Raw genomic sequence first — 23,373 nt, 5'->3', positions numbered from 1 at the left:
ACTATAAAGTTAATACGAGTAAATGCTTTGCTCTTCCGATCTCTGTCCCGGCAGCTGAAGTGATTAAACTTAAATCCACCTTCCCTTGTAATTGGGAAGCCCCTTCAATCACTTACTTGGGTATTCAACTCACCTCCCCGGTCTCTAAATTGTATCAGTGCAACATGGTACCTCTACTGACCAACATTGAGGAAGAATTTTCCCAAATAAGGAAAGTTCATCTCTCTTGGCTGGGAAGGATCGCTGCGTATAGAATGCAAATTCTCCCGAAACTTTTGTATTATTTCAGGACTCTACCAATTCCGATCCCACAAATATTTTTCAACAAGCTTGCTTGCCAGTTACGGAGGTTCATCTGGGATGGGAAGCCTCCTAGAATAGCGCTTTCCACACTGTATAAACCCTATAACTTGGGAGGGGTAGGCCTCCCGAATGCACAAGCCTATTACCGTGCAGCTATTTTATCTCAGGCCCGATATTGGTTTGTTGCTCAGGGAGATAATTTATGGAACCAGATTGAAAAGCAAGTCACCCCTGGTCAAGATATGTATGCTTTAACTTGTGCCGCTGCATTGCTGCATAACATCAAAGTCCCTGACTTCCCCACCATTCAGGCTACCCTCCAAGCTTGGACCTATCTTCTCCACACTAACTATCTAGAGGAGTGTGTAAGCCTCGTTACCCCCTTGGCGGCGTATGACATCCTGATTCCTGGGGTGTCGACCCGGCAGTGGAGGAGGCGGGGCTTCAACTTCTCCAGGAGCTCTGTCCATCCTGTGTCTGCCCTTGATTTATTAACCAAGTACCAGATTGATGCCTTTGAACAAGCTAACAAACCCATAATCCCCCCTGTACCAAAGAAACTTTGGAATTTCCTTATAGATAAACAGGATCATCACGCCAGAGGCATTTCACTTTGTTATAGTTTTTGTAACTACCATCCACCACTACGTAAATCTCAGACAATTCTCAAATGGGAAGGCGAATTGCAACAGTCCTTCTCCATTTCTCAGTGGACTAACGCTTTCCAGCTAAATCGCTCTTCATCAGCTTGTGTGGATCATTGGGACAATTTCCAGAAAATTTTCCATAGATACTATATGACGCCTGTAAGGCTCCATTCTATAGACCGCAAATGTTCCCCATCATGCTGGCGTGAATGCCAAGGAACAGGTAATCTGTTACATGTCTTTTGGGGATGCCCAGTGATCCAGTCACTCTGGGGTGAGGTTTTTGACTGGATGTCTCAACGGGTGGCGGTGAGATGTGTGCCCTCGCCAGCCTTGGCCCTATTGAGCCTAGGATTGGAAGCTTACCCATATGGAGTCAGGAGGGTGATTGCACATATCTTATTTGCTACCAGAATAGCGATTGCAGCTAACTGGCGTTCTTCGGTACCCCCGACGCTAACTGCTATTAAACATAGAGTAGCTAACCAATGTGAAATGGAAAAGCTCCTCGCTTTCGCCAAAAGGACAGTGGCTTCTTTCCAGTTTCATTGGCAGATTTGGTTAAAACAGTCCTCTAACGTGTAGGTTTCTTCATGTTACCCCTGACACTTATGCTAGTATTTCTATATAGTGTATTACTGAGGAATCTGGTGGTGAGGATTCTCCCCCCCTCCCCCTCCCCCTCCATACACCCCTGGTACATCCTCCCCTCTACTCTAGGCTATCTTCTGGATCTCAGAACAGGATCTGTTCTACAGGTAGTGGAGACACCTGTACTTTTAGTTTGCAACCGGTGGAAGCCGATCCCTCACAGTAAGTACCCAGTTGGGGTGAGGGCTCGGAAGGCCACAAGCCATCGCAATCCGACTTCTGAGAAAGGCTACCAGCTTTGTTTGGTGAATGCGCATTTGTAGTTATATTGCTCTATCTTTACATGTAAGGTCAGCAACCTGAGGTTGAACTCTTATTAAGAATGTTAACATGGAACTTTACGTGTATTACTGTTTTGGATCTTCTTGCCTGTACTGTTGTCTTGTTTTCCCTTTTATTCAATAAAAATTTATTTACAAAAAAAAATAACTTTGTTTCGCGGTAAACCAACATCACTTTCAATTCCAAAGTTGACTGTTCAGAATATCAACTGCACCCAGGACTTTTACGAAGATTCTGTTACCAGTGGTAGCGAATTTGAGGGAAAAAGGGTTGAGAGTACACCATTATCTCAACGACATCCTCCTTCTAGCCAATAGGGATGATCGAACGGTTTGGGTCGACCATGGGTTCGACCCGAACATTGGCTGTTCGAAATTCGGCCGAATTCCGAACTTTTTGCGGTAAAAGTTCAGAATTCGGCCACCAGAACCACCCAAAATGCTATGGGACAGGAACTGGGCTTTAAAAGCCTGTGATTGGACCAGAAACGTCAGTAAAAGCCAATTGAGGGGGCAGGAGTCTGCTAGGAATGTGATTGGAGTGACTACGGGGTCCAGAGGCCAATCAGTAGTGAATACGCCCCCCAGTATATAACATAGCCCCGCCAAATCTCTAGCACTGTAATAGAGAGGCTGTGGAAGAGAGTGGAAACATTTCTGTTACTCCTGCTGCTCCAGTGTCATTTAGCAATTATTAGTGTAAGGAAAGGGATATGCAGTGTAGTTAGGGTACTATTTTCCACTATAGTTAGATTCAATAATCTAGTTTCTGTAGGGAAAATTTTAAGTGTCAGGGTGACCGTAGGGTAGTTTATGGTGAACTGACTCTGACTGCTATGCCAGGGTGACCGGACTCATCCATGTCAGGGTGACCGACAGAAGAAAAAGATAATTTTTCTTAGAATTTTTAGTAGCGCAGGGATGGGGTTCCGCTCCTTTCACACCTGAGCGTTTTTGTTTCAGGCGTTTATTGGGCTTTTTTGTGGACATCTTTGGAGGCGAGCATTACATCTGAACTTCTGTATAGGGGTATATATACACACACACACATATATATATATATATATATACACACATACACACATATAGGTGTGAAAGGAGCAGAACCCAATCCCTGCGCTACTGAAATGATTTCAGTAGCACAGGGATGGGGTTCCGCTCCTTTCACACCTATATGTGTGTATGTGTGTATATATATATATATATATATATATATATATATATATATGTGTGTGTGTGTATATATACCCCTATACAGAAGTTCAGATGTAATGCCTGCCTCCAAAGACGTCCACAAAATAACCCCAATAAACGCCTGAAATAAAAACGCCCAGGTGTGAAAGGAGCGGAACCCCATCCCTGCGCTACTAAAAATTATAAGAAAAACAAACTTTTTTTTCTGGTTCTGGACATGCTACAGAGCTGAAACTTCACAGGTACACTTTTTAGACCCTCCCGACACTAAATTCAAAGAAATCTCATTTTTTTTTTTTTAATAATTGGCTCTCTATCAAAAACGACAATTTTTAAGAACTTTTTTTTGTGTGATTAATAGTGCCTGGGGCATGACCCAGAACCCTAGGCACTTTTTAGGGGCATTTATTGGGTTTTAGGGCTTCAAAATGGTGTTTTTTGATTACCGAAGTTCGGGTCCCATTGTTTTCAATGGGGTTCTGGAATCCGAACCGAACTTTCAGGAAATTTGGGTGTTCTGGCCGAACCAAACTTTTCAAAAGTTTGATCATCCCTACTAGCCAACAACCACCAAACTCTCCTTCACCATCGGGAAATACTAATATACACTCTTCAGCAATTCGGTTGGTTAATAAACCGGAGAAAAAGCAACCTCAAACCAACTCAGAAAATTATCTTTTTGGGAGCGTAATTGGATAGCAGCTCCAACAGGGTGGAACCTAATCAGGAGAAGATAGATCCCTTAATCCACAGAATAAAAAACTTGATGGCAGTCATATATCTACTGGCAAGGGCATGTCTGAGCATTTTGGGTTCTATGTCAGCCCATTTCCCAATGGTCCAGTGGGCCTGGGCCCAATGGCACACGAGGACATTTCAAAATTCCTTATTGACACAGTGGGATGGCACAGCAATGCTTCAACCAACCCTTATCAACGAAACGGTGAACCAGTCGGTATGGTGGTGGACACAACTTCAAACGTTATCGGCACATTGTGCCCCCCGACCAGAAATAATCACGTCAGATGGCAGTCTGGAAGGCTGTGGAGCCACTATCGGGACCAAGCAGTCCAGGGTCGTTGGCATTTCTGTTCACAAGGCATAGACTCCAATGTTTTGGAGGGAGCTCAGAGCCGCCTTTCAAGCCCTACAAGCGTTCAGCCCATCGCTTCGAGGAAAAATTGTACTACTGCGCTCAGACAACAAAATGGCGGTAACCTACATACCGGTACAAAGACAGGGTGGCACCAAAACATAGACATAATATTATCAGTCCTGGAGACAGTTTCCATACCCACATCCAGGTATTAACAAGAAAAGAGAAAACAAAATAGGCATATCACAAAATGACATGGCCTCGAGACCTGGTCATGATATTGCCTAATAATAGGACTTTTAAGGGTATGAAGCTGTCAAGAAACAGGTGAGCATATATAAAAATAGGAATTTTATTGAAGATACAAATTGCTAAAAACATTTTACATCAAAAACATTAGAAAAATACATATGTGCAAACTGTATGAACTGTAGACAGTGAAATAATAAGCCGGTTCAACGCGTTTCGCAAATTGGTAATAACCAATAGCTGCTTCGTCAGGAACCATGAAAACGGCTATAACATCTCTACAGAGGTGGCACCAATAGTCGCACACTCATGAAGGAAGTACGTCCTAATTTAGACTGGGCACAAGTGCATCTGACGGACCTGAAGGCAGTATAAGTTCCAGCAGCACAGAACCCACTAGTTGACGATCTGAGCAGGAACTTCATCTCGAACAACAAGTGGTCATTGAGCCAAGCCTTCTCTCTCCTGACGCAGAAGTACCTCAGCGAACACCAAGTGTCTCAAATTTCTGGTGAGGGCTTCATACCCATCAGCGGCAGGGATAGATTGCCTACACGAACCCTGGGACTTCTGTCTTAGATATATTTTTCCTTCAATACCTCTAATAGTGAGATTTCTGGCAAGACTCAGAGGATCAACATCAATGGTAATTGCAGTAATTCCATACTGGCCGAGGAGGCCATGGTTCACGACCATTCTACAGCTCAGTGTAGAAGACCTGTTACCTCTTCCAGTGACACAGGATCTGCTTTCACAAGGCCAATTCCTACACACAGCTCCGGAAGGACTACACCTGATGGCTTGGAAATTGAAAGAGATAGGTTCCTAAATCAAGGATGTTCATTTAAGGTAGTGGCCACTTTGCAACAAGCCAGAAAGAAAACAACCAATAACACCTACAATAGAGTGTGGGGCAAGTTTATTACGCTCGCACAACAGCAGTCATGGGATCCATTGGCACCCACAGTGTGACAAGTTCTTGAATTTCTTCAAAATTTCTTAGACAAAGGTCTAGCCTCTAACACTCTTAAGGTCCAAGTCTCTGCGTTATCCGCCACGACGGGAATAAAATGGACTTTAGATCCCCTCATCATTCAATTTCTAAGAGCAAGTTTAAAAATTAAACCGACAAGGAAGCCAACATTTCCTACATAGGACCTCTCCATAAGTTGAAGACAATATACGGTATGGCAGAAAAAATTCAGTTAAGTTTACCTAACACAGTGCCAAGTTTCTCCACCTCTACAATGATACACATTTGAAACTCAGGATTTATCTGCGCCAGTTCTTCTGAAAAAGGAAGAGAAACATGGTATCAAATACAACATCATACAAGCTCATTGTCTTTGCCATATCTCCCACAACTGGTGCTCATCATGCTGCCATAGTTCTCCATGAAGGGCATTGGCTGGTATGAGGTGTACCTCAGTATTATTGGCTCTCTCCATTTCTTCTAATAAGGGACTGCAGTCACTTACCTTTGGCAGCCTCCAGCACTTGGGCCAGTTTGGGGTGCCAATGCAGCAGGACCCAGAGACCCTCCTGCTGGCTTCTCACTAATGAGTTTGTGATCTCATTGTCGGGAAGGGATGAGCTCCACATCATCACTTTCACCTAAAAAGAATACGTTACAAGATTTAGGTGCATTCAATAAATAATCAAATCTGAATTTTCTACTCCAATTTTAATGATACTTTTTTACATTTTTGCGTTTAATAAATTGATCAGCATAAAGGCTAAGCTCACCTTTTGCTCAAAAATAATAAATGCACCTATATTTGCATTATAAAAGTGCATTTACTCTTTTTTGAATATGAGCTTGAAAAGCACCGCAACCGTAATCAGTAGATTGTGGGTGTAATGCACAGGCTTCTGTGGGTTTTTCCTCCAGCTTCATGTCTGTACGGAGATACAGATTTTCAGTTACAGAGCTGAGGGAAATGTCAATGGACTACAAGTGCAGTAATGACGGCAGTTGAAAGAAATAAAACAGCACTAGCATCATATAGACATATATTTAAAAGTCCAAATAAAGTGATGTAATCAATGTAAAGTGCTCTTGTGCTCCAATCTTCTTAAAACTGCTGAAGTGCTCCACATATATTCATTCCATGATGTGGCACACACCCCCTTTTTTGTTCCTCCTTACCAGAAACAATGGACCCCCAGTTTTTCAGTCTGAGAGTCAAACAGGTTTGATTAAAATAGGACTGATGAGTCACAAGGAACGGATCAAGAACTCCCCCGTATAGGGTGACCAGACGTCCCTGGTTTCCGGGGACAGTCCCCGGATTGAGGACACTGTCCCCGGTTTTGTCCCCAGATTCAGGGGTGGATTAATGTAGACCGGGCATCCCATGCTGGCTGGGACCTAACACCCTTCTGTATACTATGTAGTCTTGTGCCCAGCGCTCTGTGTATTATGCAGTCCTGTGCCCAGCGCTATGTGTACTATGTAGTCCTGTGCCCAGCGCTCTGTTTACTATGCAGTTCTGTGCCCAGCGCTGTGTATAATGCAGTAATGTACCCAGCGATCGGTTTATAATGCAGTCCTGTGCCTAGCGCTGTGTATTATGCAGTCTTGTGCCCAGTGCTCTCTGTATTATATGGTCCTGTACCCAGCGCTATGTGTATTATGTAGTCCTCTACCCAGCGCTCTGTGTATTATGCAGTCCTCTACCCAGCGCTCTGTGTATAATGCAGTCCTGTGCCTAGCACTCTGTGCATCATGCAGTCCAGTGCCCAGCGCTCTGTGTATTATGCAGTCCTTTGCCCAGTGCTCTGTGTATTATTTAGTCCTGTACCCAGCGCTCTGTGTATTATGCAGTCCTGTACCTAGCGCTCTATGTATTATGCAGTCCTGTACCCAGCGCTCTGTGTATAATGCAGTCCTGTGCCTAGCACTCTCTGCATCATGCAGTCCAGTGCCCAGCGCTCTGTGTATTATGCAGTCCTTTGCCCAGTGCTCTGTGTATTATGTAGTCCTGTACCCAGCGCTCTGTGTATTATGCAGTCCTGTACCCAGCGCTCTGTGTATTCTGCAGTCCTGTGCTCAGCACTCTGTGTATTATGCAGTCCTGTGCCCAGCACTCTGTTTATTATGCAGTCCTGTGCCCAGTGCTCTGTGTATTATGTAGTCCTGTGCCCAGCTCTCTGTGTATTATGCAGTCCTGTGCCCAACACTCTGTGTATATGCAGTCCTGTGCCCAGCACTCTGTGTATTATGCAGTCCTGTGCCCAGCGCTCTGTGTATTATGCAGTCCTGTGCCCAGCGCTCTGTGTATTATGCAGTCCTGTGCCCAGCGCTCTGTGTATTATGTAGTCCTGTGCCCAGCACTCTGTGTATTATGTAGTCCTGTGCCCAGCGCTCTGTGTATTATGTAGTCCTGTGCCCAGCGCTCTGTGTATTATGCAGTCCTGTGCCCAACACTCTGTGTATTATGCAGTCCTGTGCCCAGCACTCTGTGTATTATGCAGTCCTGTGCCCAGCGCTCTGTGTATTATGCAGTCCTATGCCCAGCACTCTGTGTATTATGTAGTCCTGTGCCCAGCGCTCTGTGTATTATGCAGTCCTGTGCCCAACACTCTGTGTATTATGTAGTCCTGTGCCCAGCATTCTGTGTATTATGTAGTCCTGTGCCCAGCGCTCTGTATTATGCAGTCCTGTGCCATTTGCCAATAAAAAAATATGTTCCCGGATTTTATTTTCAAAATCTGGTCACCTTACCCCAGTAGCCTCTAAGATGTTCCAGTAATTCTGTATTTTGGAGTATTCAGTGCTGTCACATGAATTCAATACCTCTTCCTGCTGAGTCAAAGAGCAGCAAGTGGGTGTGGTTAATGAAAGCCAGTGACACTATGATGATCTCTAACTTTTAGTAACCACACCCACTTGCTGCTGGGGAGTTCTTGATCCGTTCCTTGTGACTTAGGACCCATCTGTCCTATTTTAATAAAACCTGTTTGACTCCCAAACTGAAAAGCTGGGGGTCCATTGTTTCTGGTAAGGAGGGACAAAAATGGGGTTTTGTCACATCACGGAATGAATATATGTGGAGCACTTCAGCACTTTTAAGAAGATTGGAGCACAAGAGCACTTTACATTGATTATATCACTTTATTTGGAATATTATATATATGTCTATATGATGCTAGTGCTGTTTTATTTCTTTCATGTTTGCAAGTGATTCACGCTTGGTGCACAGCTGCTGCTAATAATTCATTTTTCACTCTATTTTCACCATAGCCCGAGTATCTATTTATATATATATATATAATGACCGCAGTTGTGTTCCATTATTTAAAGTCTTTCTGCCGTGGGGGCTGACAGGACTTGTTGTTTATTCATTCACAGATCTCAGTGAATGAATGACACGAGGGGTTGTGGCGATTTGACTCCTTGTTACGTTACGGTCTAAATATGAGTGTAACATGCTAAATAAGGTGGACTTTAACTTTCTGCTTATTTCCAAATAATATAATGATTCTACAGGCAATGTTGAATCATTGATGAATTTAAGAATGGTCAGTTCTGAATTTTTATTGAGTCCTGGGGACAGTGTGACAATAGTGTTCCTGGCCCTCACCTCCTTCCCCTTGCTCCGAGCCTTGTGCAGGATGAAGTCTTGGGGATGGTACGGCAGCGGAGAACGTCCAGGAATTGAGAATACAACTGGAGAACGTGCATCAGAAACAGAAATTATATCTTCTTCCTGGTCTGCAGAATCTGGTCCCAGAATACAGGTGACGAGGTTGGTCAGCACCAGGCCCAGGCTTTCCGGCTTCACAATTCGCCATAAGATAGCCGTCTGGAAGAGCGTGAGGTGGGAGAAGTTGGAGCAGGGAATGGGCCCAATTACTGTGGAGGAGAGTCTGAAGTATTCCTGCCACTGGCGGGCCTGTGTGATCAATGAGGACCTGATACCCTGGAAACAAGGCATCCTTTCCAGTTGTTGGAGTTCCTCCCAGGCAGTGGGACTCAACCATTGGGGTCTCTGGATGTAGGACGAGGACGCCTCTGGAGCCGTCTTACTCACAAGTCCCAAGAAAGAGAACCACTCTAAATCGGGTGGGTGTCCTACCGCCAGCAACACCCGGAATATCTTTTTGTGCTCTTCTGTAAGAGCAGGGAGTACATGAGAGAGGATCCCACTGGTCAGTACTTTCTCTATGGTACTCCCCTCCTCCACCTTACTGCGCAGAGCCCAGGCAGCCCAGCACAAAACAGACCTGGCAGAGAAGTGGTACTGGGGACACAGCCGTGATATCTCCTGCAGGCGGGAGTACAGATTGCAGCACTGTTCTGCTGCAGACATGTACTGGGCAATATTATCTGCTACCCGCTGCTGAAGCACCTCAACGTCACTAAGGGACTCCACTAGTGAGCTCTGCCGCTCCTCACATGCTGTCACTTGTTGCAGAAAGTCTGTTCTCTGAAGAAGCGGCACATTGTCGGAGGTGACGTAATCCAGAAAAGTGTCCTGTTAGCAGAAAAAGAGACATCACAGATGCTTTATTAAATGTATGTCCTATAATTACCCAAATGTACCCCCAAATATCCACTTCCTCCTTTCCAGATCATTTCCCAGCAGTATATTTCCTTTATCTTGTTCCTTTAGTAAGATAAAGCCTTTTTTTCCTTTGTTATGATATGACCACCAAAAGAAATGAGCTAGCTTTTGTGTGGAAACAGGTGCGGGTCTGAACCTAGATGCCAGCTGTCATTCCTCGCCCAATGTGTTGCAGGCTGTGGATTCCCTCAGCTGATGTTACCAAAGAGTGGGGATGCTCCTGACATTTTTGACCTAGTTTATCCATAACTATCCCCGTTCCTTCACATCAGCTGTGGGGCGGAGAACCCCCCCCCCCCCACACTTGCAGCTTGTTGGACTAGGAATGAAAGCTGGCTTCCAGGTTCAGACCCAAACCCAGTTCTTAACGTTTCCAAACACATCCCTGATCACTAGAACTACACAATTCTTGCAGGGGCAGCTGCTGGGAGTTTTGTTCCTATTGTTGGCAGGGCAAATACCCAGAAATACATATCCCAAGAGGCCTTTCTCTCTACACAGTGTGCTAAAAAGCTTTTTGGAGTCAAGGCAGCTGCATTGTCTTGCTGTGAAAATTCCTGAGGGCTTGGTAAGCTCAGAGTTTCGTCCTGCTCCCCTTCCCAGCCATTGACCAGAGCCACTACCTGGTACTGAATCCCCACTGTAGATCTATGGGAGGGTGCACTTGCAGTTTTGGTGATAGATATCCATCGGACAAACAGAGAGGGTGGTGACAGAACACTAAACACCTGACAGGTGACCCAACACTTTAACACTTGCATTTGAAAAACAGAGGGCCTCCCTCTACCTACACAACTTGACCTCCCCCCTCCAGGTAGTTTTCCTTTTGAACTCCAGACAGGCACCCTTTTTCCTACTGTAACAATTGATTAGTGAGCCAGAAGCAAATGTTCATCATCAGTGTAATGTCTGGGAAGGTTCTCATTTAGCCAGGTCATGGTATACCTAGTAGCAAAGGTGCAATATGAGAAAAATTGTGCAAATGTGCAAAAATTATGTGCCAATCAATGAATATTTCATATATATACAAAATCATGAATTGATTAATGATTGCTTAAAGTTCATCTTATATTATTAATAAATAAATAAAATATAACAAAATCCAATATTCGGTGATTATTCCTTGTTTCAGGAACTGTGCAAGTGCTCAATAATAACAATCCAATGGTGACTGGTAAAGTGCAGGTGCTGAATGCCTTCTTCCAGTGAAGCAATTTATGAAATGGGTGACTTACCAAATGTAGTGGGTCTCATATACTTTGAAAACATCACCGGATGTGACGAAACGCGTCAGAACGTGGACCGCACAGCGTGACATTCATTTGGAGCGCAAGCCGGATTTACCTCCGCTCGCCACTCTGCATGGTTGTATCGGTTTGTCACGAACATTTCCGCATTACGATCCTTGCCGGATCTTGCTGAATAGTGCTATTTTGTACTTTTATGGGAATAAACCCCTTTTTAAACAATATTATACCATCTGGAGCCTTTATCTTTTTTCTTCCAAAAACAATATTACAAGCTGCCTTATGGAACGGTGAGGAGGAAATCACCATCAGCACAGCCAGGAGGATCTTAAAAGGGACCTACCAATAAGCAAGATTGGTCTCAATATTGTAAGGTATATGAGACCCACTACATTTGGTAAGTCACCCATTTCATAAATTGCTTCACTGGAAGAAGGCATTCAGCACCTGAACTTTACCAGTCACCATTGGATTGTTATTATTGAGCACTTGCACAGTTCCTGAAACAAGGAATAATCACGGAATATTGGATTTTGTTATATTTTATTTATTTATTAATAATATAACATGAACTTAAAGCAATCATTAATCAATTTATGATTTTGTATATATATGAAATATTCATTGATTGGCACATAATTTTTGCACATTTGCACAATTTTTCTCATATTGCACCTTTGCACAGTTTTATGTTTTAGATATAATATATTTTAAGCAAGCGCTGTAGATAGCCCCCCACCAGGACTATTTTCTTTCACACATAACCCTACACTACTGCTGCTGCTATATTCACAATTTTGTCACTATTTTAAACAATTTTTAATATTTAAAAACACTAACTCCTAGGCGCGGGGAGTACGCTTTATTAAGTGTTACTTTTCTACATACCTAGTAGTAGTTGGTCACATTCAACTGGACTTGTTGTGTAAGGTTGGAGGTGATTTGTAACTTATCCAAGCTGCTTCCCCATTTCTAATGAGTGTCAGCAACATACCTTAGTATTGATAGCCACACGGGTAGCACCAACACTTTAATCCAATCTCCATGGAATGTGCCATGGCAAATGTTCATTGCTCAAGAACAGGATTGGAGACATGAAAGTTGTAAAACCACCTTGTTCTAGTTACATAATTCCATCCTTCCCATGTCTTCTTGGCACCAATGACGGCATTAGAACTGGAACTAGGCTGTAACGAGAACTACTCAATCTTCCACCCTTCTCTTGGACAATAACATCTACCTAGACACATTCAATGGTGATTGGATTAAAGTGTCTGTGTTACCTGTGTAGATATAAATATGGAATATGTTCCTGACACTCATTAGAGCTAAAGACCTGAGTTGGGTAAGCTACGAAATGCCTTCAAGAATACAGACCAAGTCACCAGAGATTTAAAGGAGATGTACAGCCAAAGCTCGCTTGGCTGTACATCTCCTATGGATCACAGGAGTGCAGTTAGTTCTGCACTCCTGTGACCCCTTTTCAGCAGAGAGCGGTCTGAAGTCCGCTCTCTGCTGACATCACAGATGTCGGTCCAGGCACTGGTCATCACAACAGAGTCGGGATCCGCCAGGTACCTGGACCGACACCCGGCTCAGCCTCTCAGGGAGCCGCTAAGAGCCTGAGCCGGCCGCTCCCTGTTCCTCCACAGCCTAGCACTCCAATGAGCGAGGAGGGGGCAGAGCAGAGAGTGGTGACTGACAGCAGCTCTCTGCTCGGTGTGCTGTCAGAACCGAGCGATCCGCGGTGTTCGATCACTCGGTTCTCAGCGCAGGCACTGGTCATCACAACAGAGTTGGGATCCGCCAGGTGCCTGGACCAACACCCGGCTCAGCCTCTCGGGGAGCCGCTGAGAGCCTGAGCCGGCCGCTCCCTGTTCCTCCACAGCCCAGCACTCCAATGAGCGAGGAGGAGGGCAGAGCAGAGAGTGGTGACTGACAGCAGCTCTCTGCTCGGTGAGCTGTCAGAACCGAGCGATCGGCGGTGTTCCATCACTCGGTTCTCAGCGCAGAGGCGCCAGGGGACCAATGCAGCATCGAACCGATGCTGCATCGACCTAGGTAAGTATTAATGGGGAAAAAAAGGAAACCCCATACTTCTCTTTTAACCATTTGTTACCATCTCCCCTGACACTGCTGTCCATCCTACTCCTAGTCATGTGGTATGTAAGGTGTTCATCATGTTTCACCTTGGCTCGCTGCACGTTCCCAGTCAGTTGTAAATAGTTTGTGTAGAGACTCCTCCTCTCATCCTGCAGCCGCGGATCTTTAAGCAGCAGAATCTGGTGGGTCAGCTCTTCTTTTAGTTCAGAAGAACCAAGACTCAGATCCATCACCATCACCTCATTTATGAAGGCTGGACCAGCTTCTGTAAAGGACACTAAAAGTAAGGTAACAGAATGATCACATGGTATCCTCTTTTACATTCAAAGCGGTACTCACCCTGCACAAACTCCCGCAGAGGGAGAGAAGTGCTCAGGAAAACTTGGAAAGGCAGAGGTGCTTTATCCTCTGAGGACACGGCTCCTCTGGGGCGGGGACCGCTTAGGAGCTCAGGGGAGGGTGAAGTTATGTGTGATGTTTCTCTAGAATTTGGAGAGTTTCTGATCCGATGGAATAATTGTTGAACGCTATTCACACAGGACAAATTCTTCTCCACGTTGGCAATGAGAAGTGGCACATCTTTCATCAGAAAAGAAGATGACATATAAACACAAAGATTTTATACTTGGCATCACACAAAGCGATCAACAAATTATATACCCGGAGTCACAAACACAGAATACATTTCTGATGTCACACACAGATTATAAACCCAGCATCACATACACAGAAGATGGAACCGGATCTGTGGATTTTCTCACCTTCTTTCACTGCAACCTCCAGTTTCTGGGAAAGTCCTGGTTCAGAGGAGTCAACGACCTGCAGATTTCGTCTCTGCACTGCCTGAATTTCAGGTGAACCTGCACAGACACGGAAGAGGTTAAAGAGGAGGTTCACTCCTCAAAACAATAACTAAATTAGAAGTCAGCAGCTACAAATTCTGCACCTGCTGACTTTTAATAAAAGGACACACATCTGTCCAGGGATCTAGCCCCATCCTTAGCCGGGCTAGTTCTTCACTAGCCTTTCGGGTTCTTGGCGCTGGCATCATAACTGTGGGCAGCCGGCTGTGCTCACAACTGTGGGCAGCTGGCTACCCACTGTGAATGTGCAAGCAAGGGTATGCTGAAGCTTGCTCTCACCTGTCTCATCTGTCCCCAGTACAGCAGACAGCCAACTCTCAGCCATGTAATCTGGGTCTATAACCAGCATCAGGGTATCAGCATAACGGCTGGCAGCTCGGAGCAGTGTGGCACGGGTCTGTGTCTCTATAGTGACCGGCAATCTCCTCCTATGCCACCCTATCCGCTCTGTGGGAACACTGAGCACCTCTAGGAGGAGGGACCCTTCATTGTGCCCGGAATGGTCCAAGGTGTCCCTGACATCATCTGGATCCAGAGGAACTTCCACCCCATCGCACAGCCCCTGCCACTTCTCCAATAATGCCATACAGCGAGGCCAAGGGAGACTGCCAAGGTAGGAAATAGAGGCGGCAACCAGAAGAGACTCAGCCGGGACCAACTGAAGACGGTTCTGTAAAGTCTAAGAATGGGATGAGAGAAGGTCAGAGAGTCACAGAGAATCCACATCCTCACCTTAATATTTTATACATGACTACCAACTGCTGACCCGGAAAAAAATCTCTTCCTGACCTCTAAAGGGATTTGGATAAAACCCCAGATCTGTAATCATCTCTGTACTGTTAGAAAAGAAGGGGATACTTTTTATTGTGTACTTTTAGGATGCCACATCTTTACTGCCCTTACATTAAAGAACCCTTCCCACCGCCTGAAATTACAATATTCTTCCAATATCTAGGGAACCTAAAAGGATGGCATTTACTAATCCAACAATTACACCCTCTCTCACCGCAATCCCAATTACTTGTATTGTTATCATTTTACATTTACATTATATAGCTCTGACAACAGTACTGTACTCTATTAATATTATTATTATATTTTAATATAACTGACATATAGAGTTCACCGGGAAGAAAGGTGGGCATCAACATTTTGCTATAAGGCCCCATAATTCATAGTTATGCCCTTGGTCCCACATATGGATTCTGGCACACAGAATATTGGAGGTGGTGAAGCATATAGAATAGTTGTCATTATTTATAATGTCCTAGTGCTGCTAATAGATTTCTTTTACTTTTTTAAAAGATGTTTTTATTGGTATTTCTACTTTAAATTTATACAATGAAAGTCCTCTTTGTGTCATTCTTGGGGTTGGGGATGTAAGTAAACATAGTTAGGCCATGATAGGAGTTGCATTATATCTAAACATATATATTACAACTGCCAAGAGGGTTCATTGTGTACTTGATACTTTGGCATTTCTGTATTTGTTTTGTTGTAATGTTCTTCAATTGTCGGAACCTGCTGCTTCGAAAAATAAAAAATGTGAAAAAACCTACATATATTACAACTTACAGTATCTCACAAAAGTGAGTACACCCCCCACATTTTTGTAAATATTTTATTCTATCTTTTCATGTGACAACACTGAAGAAATGACACTTTGCTACAATGTAAAGTAGTGAGTGTACAGCTTGTATAACAGTGTAAATTTTCTGTCCCCTCAAAATAACTCAACACACAGCCATTAATGTCTAAACCGCTGGCAACAAAAGTGAGTACACCCCTAAGTGACAATGTCCAAATTGGGCCCAATAAGCCATTTTCCCTCCCCAGTGTCATGTGACTCCTTCGTGTTACAAGGTCTCAGGTGTGAATGGGGAGCAGGTGTGATAAGTTTGGTGTTATCGCTCTCACTCTCTCATACTGGTCACTGGAAGTTCAACATGGCACCTCATGGCAAAGAACTCTCTGAGGATCTGAAAAAAAGAATTGTTGCTCTACATAAAGATGGCCTAGGCTATAAGAAAGTTGCCAAGACCCTGAAACTGAGCTGCAGCAAAGTGGCCAAGACCATACAGAGGTTTAACAGGACAGGTTCCACTCAGAACAGACCTCGTCGAACAAAGAAGTTGAGTACACGTGCTCAGCGTTATATCCAGAAGTTGTCTTTGGGAAATAGACGTATAAGTGCTGCCAGCATTGCTGCAGAGGATGAAGGGGTAGGAGGTGCAGCCTGTCAGTGCTCAGACCATACGCCGCACACTGCATCAAATTGGTCTGCATGGCTGTCATCCCAGAAGGAAGCCTCTTCTAAAGATGATGCACAAGAAAGCCGGCGAACAGTTTGCTGAAGACAAGCAGACTAAGGACATGGATTACTGGAACCATGTCCTGTGGTATGATGAGACCAAGATAAACTTATTTGGTTCAGATGGTGTCAAGCATGTATGGCGGCAACCAGGTGAGGAGTACAAAGACAAGTGTGTCTTGCCTACAGTCAAGCATGGTGGTGGGAGTGTCATGGTCTGGGGCTGCATGAGTGCTGCCGGCACTGGGGAGCTACAGTTCATTGAGGGAACCGTGAATGCCAACATGTACTGTGACATACTGAAGCGGAGAATGATTGCCTCCCTTCGTAGACTGTGCCGCAGGGCAGTATTCCAACATGATAACGACCCCAAACACACCTCCAAGACAACCGCTGCTTTGCTAAATAAGCTGGGGGTAAAGGTGATGGACTGGCAAAGCATGTCTCCAAACCTAAACCCTATTGAGCATTTGTGGGGCATCCTCAAATGGAAGGTGGAGGAGCGCAAGGTCTCCATCATCCAGCTCCGTGATGCTGTCATGGAGGAGTGGAAGAGGACTCCAGTGGCAACCTGTGAAGCTCTGGTGAACTCCATGCCCAAGAGGGTTAAGGCAGTGCTGGAAAATAATGGTGGCCACACAAAATATTGACACTTTTGGCCCAATTTGGACATTGTCACTTAGGGGTGTACTCACTTTTGTTGCCAGCGGTTTAGACATTAATGGCTGTGTGTTGAGTTATTTTGAGGGGACAGCAAATTTACACTGTTATACAAGCTGTACACTCACTACTTTACATTGTAGCAAAGTGTCATTTCTTCAGTGTTGTCACATGAAAAGACATAACAAAATATTTACAAAAATGTGAGGGGTGTACTCACTTTTGTGAGATACTGTATATACCAATATGTGCTACGAATTGAGGACTCCCATTCACACCTGTGCATGGGACCAGTGCTGTGTGTTAGAAAAATCCCGCTAGTTGCATCTTTGATGCCCTTTTATCATAATGCATATAGAGTTCAATACAATGCAAATCTAAAATGCACCTACTACATACTGCTCAGGTGTGAACCGGGCCTTATACAACACCAGAGGTCAATGAAGGCAATGTATGAGTAGATCAGGTCCAGGGTGCCTTTTTCTCTATTTTGAGGTTTACTTTGAAATTCATAGGTTATTTGGTACAAAGGAAGATTGGAATTAATTGGATGTTTCCGTTCAGTTAAAGAGGCAAACGTGGTTCTTTTCATGTCAATTTAGTACATTTGGATATATTTAAAGTACAACTAAAGGCAAAACTTTTTGTTGGTTTTAGTTAGGGCTGAGAGGGATTAGAACCCCTTTTTGATTTTATTGCTGTCTGTGCCCCCGTTAAGGAGATTCACCCTCTATGTTAGTCCTGTTTACCATTGTCATTGAAAGTGAAAGTAAAAGAAAATCACACATTTTGGGTTGTCCCCAGAAAACTAATAGAGGGGAAATCTTTCAAGGGGGACACCAAGGGATTCCCTTAATTGCAGGATTTCCTCTTATTTCCTGTGTGGCTAAGGGGACAGGAAGTGAAGTGAAATCTCCCCAATAGGGACACGGTGAAAGAAAATCTGACAGGGGTTATAACCCTCCCTTGCTCTATCCAAAATGAAAAAAAAAGTTTTGCATATAGCTCTACATTATGTCTTCCAATACACCAAGAAGGCAAGTTTTAGGGTTCATGTATGTTAAAGTGGAGTTCCACTCAAAAGTGGAACTCCGCTGATCTGCTTCCTCCCCCCCTCCAGTGCCCCATTTGGCACCTTTCAGGGGGGAACAGGTACCTCTTTTTGACAGGTACCCTTCCCCACTTCCTAGGAGACAGCGCCGTGGTGCTGTCCCTCGGAAGTTCGGCCCCCTCCTTTTTCCTCCGTCGCTGGGCCAATTACAGATCTCAGCGCGCTTTGCGCATGCACAGTAAGGAACCAGCAGTGAAGCCTTTCAGCCTTACCCTGGATGGTGGCGGCGGCACCCGAGAGCCGATATGAAAATTGGCTTCGGATGCCGACATCACGGGCTCCCTATACAGGTAAGTTCTACTATTTAAAAGTCAGCAGCTACAGTATTTGTAGCTTCTGACTTTTATTTTTTTTAAGGGGGGGCGGAACTCTGTTTTAAGAAGACCTAAAGTTTGTTTTTACCTTTGGATTATGACAGAGAGGATTTTGTGTCAGCAGGCTGCTTTAGTTTATATGACCCTCATGAGTGTGAGGATACTTCCCCCCTTAAACAGGTCCAGGAGCATCACCTACCTCCAGAGCAGATCTCCATGCAGACTCGTGAGCTCTTGCCCGGTCCTCATACTCCTGCGCCAGACTCCGCTTCTCCTGACACAGCATCACCTGTCTGCGGAGGTCTTCTTCATCCTTTCTGGCGTTCTTCAGCTGGAGTGACAGCTGCTCTCCCTTGACCCTCAGACGTTCCTGGGAGAGCCTCTGCTCCGCCATCCTTTCAGCCACCTCCAAGTCCTGTGCCTCTGCCCGGGACAGAATACTTCTACTCTTCTCCAGTTTCCGGAGTACGCTGCAGTATTGGTGAAGACCGCGCAACCACTCACAGAGAGATGCAGCCGCTGCGCTGGCCGGCCTGACACAGGAGGCGCTAAATTCAGACCCTCTGACTGCACGAGACAGAGCCGAGAACATGGCGTCCGACATTCCACAGCTATCATAGAACTGCAGATCCTGCAAATACAACAACTGACACTGAGGAATCGGTTCATGATATACTCCAACCTGGCAGATGCAGAGCCCCAGGGTCAGACATTTGTAGATTCTCTAACCTGGACACTACTGAGAGTACTCTGTATATACCCCGACACCTCCAGAGTACGGTGTATATACCCAGTCACCTCCAGAGTACGGTGTATATACCCAGTCACCTCCAGAGTATGGTGTATATACCCAGTCACCTCCAGAGTATGGTGTATATATCCAGTCACCTCCAGAGTACGGTGTATATACCCAGTCATCTCCAGAGTACGGTGTATATACCCAGTCACCTCCAGAGTACGGTGTATATACCCAGTCACCTCCAGAGTACGCTGTATATACCCAGTCACCTCCAGAGTACGCTGTATATACCCAGTCACCTCCAGAGTACTCTGTATATACCCAGACACCTCCAGAGTACTCTGTATATACCCAGTCACCTCTATAGTACTCCTTATATACCCAGTCACCTCCAGAGTATGGTGTATATATCCAGTCACCTCCAGAGTACGGTGTATATACCCAGTCACCTCCAGAGTACGGTGTATATACCCAGTCACCTCCAGAGTACGGTGTATATACCCAGTCACCTCCAGAGTACGCTGTATATACCCAGTCACCTCCAGAGTACGCTGTATATACCCAGTCACCTCCAGAGTACTCTGTATATACCCAGACACCTCCAGAGTACTCTGTATATACCCAGTCACCTCTATAGTACTCCTTATATACCCAGTCACCTCCAGGGTACTCTGTATATACCCAGTCACCTCCAGGGTACTCTGTATATACCCAGTCACCTCCAGGGTACTCTGTATATACCCAGTCACCTCCAGAGTACTCTGTATATACCCAGTCACCTCTAGAGTACTCTGTATATACCCAGTCACCTCCAGAGTACTCTGTATATACCCAGTCACCTCTAGAATACTCTGTATATACCCAGTCACCTCCAGGGTACTCTGTATATACCCAGTCACCTCCAGGGTACTCTGTATATACCCAGTCACCTCCAGGGTACTCTGTATATACCCAGTCACCTCCAGAGTACGCTGTATATACCCAGTCACATCCAGGGTACTCTGTATATACCCAGTCACCTCCAGGGTACTCTGTATATACCCAGTCACCTCCAGAGTACTCTGTATATACCCAGTCACCTCTAGAGTACTCTGTATATACCCAGTCACCTCCAGAGTACTCTGTATATACCCAGTCACCTCTAGAATACTCTGTATATACCCAGTCACCTCCAGGGTACTCTGTATATACCCAGTCACCTCCAGAGTACTCTGTATATACCCAGTCACCTCCAGGGTACTCTGTATATACCCAGTCACCTCCAGGGTACTCTGTATATACCCAGTCACCTCCAGAGTACTCTGTATATACCCAGTCACCTCTAGAGTACTCTGTATATACCCAGTCACCTCCAGAGTACTCTGTATATACCCAGACACCTCTATAGTACTCCCTATATACCCAGTCACCTCCAGAGTACTCTGTATATACCCAGTCACCTCTAGAGTACTCTGTATATACCCAGTCACCTCCAGAGTACTCTGTATATACCCAGTCACCTCCAGAGTACTCTGTATATACCCAGTCACCTCCAGAGTACTCTGTATATATCCAGTCACCTCCAGAGTACTCTGTATATACCCCAGTCACCTCCAGAGTACTCTGTATATACCCAGTCACCTCTAGAGTACTCTGTATATACCCAGTCACCTCTAGAGTACTCTGTATATACCCAGTCACCTCTATAGTACTTCCTATATACCCAGACACCTCCACACTACTCTGAACATACCTGATAGAAATCTTCTTGTCCCAGCAGTAGTTTGGCGCTCTCCCACCCGGGCTCTTTTCCGAACACAGTACACAGGACATCTGTGACCATTATTACTGGGGGTGGGGGGGCTCTGTAACTCCTTATCTCCTCCACATCCGACAATTTTAGCTGCTTCTGGATCTCCGACCACTGGACACAGGCCTGCAAGAGGGGACATCATAACATGGTGGACAAATGACGGGGAATGAGCCTTAGTCTTATGCAATTAAGCTTCTGTCTACACACTGCACACAGAGCCTCACCTGGGCAGGTACCAGAGTTGTGAGCCCCATTTGTCAAAGTGTCGATAAAAGGAACTCTATGCATCGCCCCACAGCAACCAACAATAAGCAAAGCTGCTTTGGCAAATGATAGCTGGAGACTGAAAGTCAGAATCTGATTGGTTGTTCAGGGGCAATATCGGCAGTGTTACCATAAATGAGGCTCCTAACAAGCGGTCAGATTTCCTTGATTTTTTTTGCTAACATTAAAAGAAAAATCTAGATTTTTACTGAAATTTTAAACACATCTAAATATATATTCCATATCGCTACAGCCCAAATAATCAGCACCTAGTGTACATACCTGCATGATGATATAATGGATTGTAAAAATCACAAAATATATTTTCTCCACATAAAATTAATCCATGTGGATCAAGTAAATAAAGTCATTCATTTGGCGTTCATAGTGAATTCAGCCAAAAAGTGACTGTACTGATAATAAAAACTACACATTTTCTTTGTCTACCTAAATCAGTGCATTGAATCACGAATATAAATCTGTTACTATGCAGACCTATCTTTTAAAAAAAATAACATGAACAGAAACTTATTAACACACAGCAAGCGAAATAGAAAGAATATTTATTCTTTATTATGCTAGAAAGATATAGATCTGTAAAGACAGTGCCAGACATATTTTTCTAGTTTAATAAAGTTAAAAAATATTTTGAATGAATTATTTTTTATTAAAGAGTAATTATAAAAAAATATTATTATTTTTTTTTTCAGTTTGCTGTGTGTCAATAAGTCTTTTCCATACCCATCACTACTGTCCCCAATGGATAGGTAAATTATTGACACACAGCTACTTTTTTTTTTTATAAATAATACATCATGAAAAATAAATATTAAATCATATAATATATTTTTTTATTAAAAAAAAATCATTATTATGATAGAAAAATCTATGTTCTTTTTTTTTATATTTAATCCATCATGAAAAATAAATATTAAATCCTTTAAAATACTTTTAATGAAAAAAATCTTACAATGCTAGAAAAATGTATGTCTGTAAAGACAGATTTAGACATAACATAGTCAATTATTTTTAATGAATTATTATTATAATGGATTACTTATTTAAAATTGATTATTATTATTATTATTATTATTATTAATTAATATTATTATTATTAATATTATCATCTTACTGTTTCATTAAGCATTTTTTCTTAGTTCCCATGTTCTCACCATCAAAAAAAAATCCCCTCTTGTAAACCCAATATTTGAATCACACACATCCATTAACAGTGTGCAGATTTATTTTATACCGTCCCATTCAGTTAGCTGTAGTAACTGGCCGAGACTGTAAGCTGTACTGCACCATTGACTCAACTAATACACAAAGGGTCCTGCAACAAGCATTTGGTTTGCTGCAAATTTCACCCTTCCATTGGTGATGGTAAGATTTATACACTCTCCTAATGGAGTCCTACGACTGAGGTTTTTAAAAGATTTAGGTAAAATAAAATATTTTAATTTAAAAAAATATTATATTAAGATACTGAGTTTGCAAGCCATAAGTTATTGATATTCAGCACAGCCCCTTTTGGCTGAATTAACCACTGTCCTGGATTGACGCTAACGTAACGCTAACTGATGTCACCTGTGACACTAATACAGTGATCGGAAAAAAGATCTGTACACTATAATAGTGACACTGTGACAGGGCAATGAAGAGGTTAACTAGGGGTGATCAGGGGGTAAATCTTTATTAGAGGATATATGGCGGGTACCCGAACCCTATCTGGGACTACCGCTGAACTACCACTAACTGCCGCTCACACTAACTTGCGTCACAAGTGACACTAATACAGTGATCAGTAAATTATCTGTATACTTTATATAGTGACACTGTGACAGGGAGCGAAAGGGTTAACTGGGGGGGGGGGTGATCAGTGGGTTAAATGTGTGCCTATGTGTACTGGGGTCAGTGTAGTGCTTGTGTACTCACTGTCTGATGTTCTGTCCTCTCATGGTTCTGAACCGAATCAGCA

The 23,373-nt window shown here is 43.9% G+C and overlaps 1 protein-coding gene across 1 annotated transcript in view; it reads right to left on the bottom strand.

The window, feature by feature from the left end:
* The window catches only part of DNHD1 (dynein heavy chain domain 1), a 199,563-nt gene that overhangs the window by 32,039 nt on the left and 144,151 nt on the right, over window positions 1-23,373 (bottom strand). The window contains exons 32-40 of the mRNA XM_082245505.1: window positions 21,072-21,254; window positions 18,800-19,231; window positions 14,484-14,883; window positions 14,103-14,201; window positions 13,681-13,920; window positions 13,428-13,606; window positions 9,008-9,901; window positions 5,900-6,035; window positions 5,637-5,711 (exon numbers count right to left, since the gene is read on the bottom strand). Of these exons, the coding sequence (XP_082101631.1) occupies window positions 5,637-5,711; window positions 5,900-6,035; window positions 9,008-9,901; window positions 13,428-13,606; window positions 13,681-13,920; window positions 14,103-14,201; window positions 14,484-14,883; window positions 18,800-19,231; window positions 21,072-21,254 (2,638 nt within the window). The remainder of the gene's footprint in view (window positions 1-5,636; window positions 5,712-5,899; window positions 6,036-9,007; window positions 9,902-13,427; window positions 13,607-13,680; window positions 13,921-14,102; window positions 14,202-14,483; window positions 14,884-18,799; window positions 19,232-21,071; window positions 21,255-23,373) is intronic.

This window comes from Pelophylax lessonae, assembly GCF_965119305.1.
Source record: "Pelophylax lessonae genome assembly, chromosome: 2".
Taxonomy (NCBI): domain Eukaryota; kingdom Metazoa; phylum Chordata; class Amphibia; order Anura; family Ranidae; genus Pelophylax; species Pelophylax lessonae.
The sequence above is the reverse complement of the archived record's forward strand: the minus strand, read 5'-3'. Positions and strand labels throughout refer to the sequence as shown.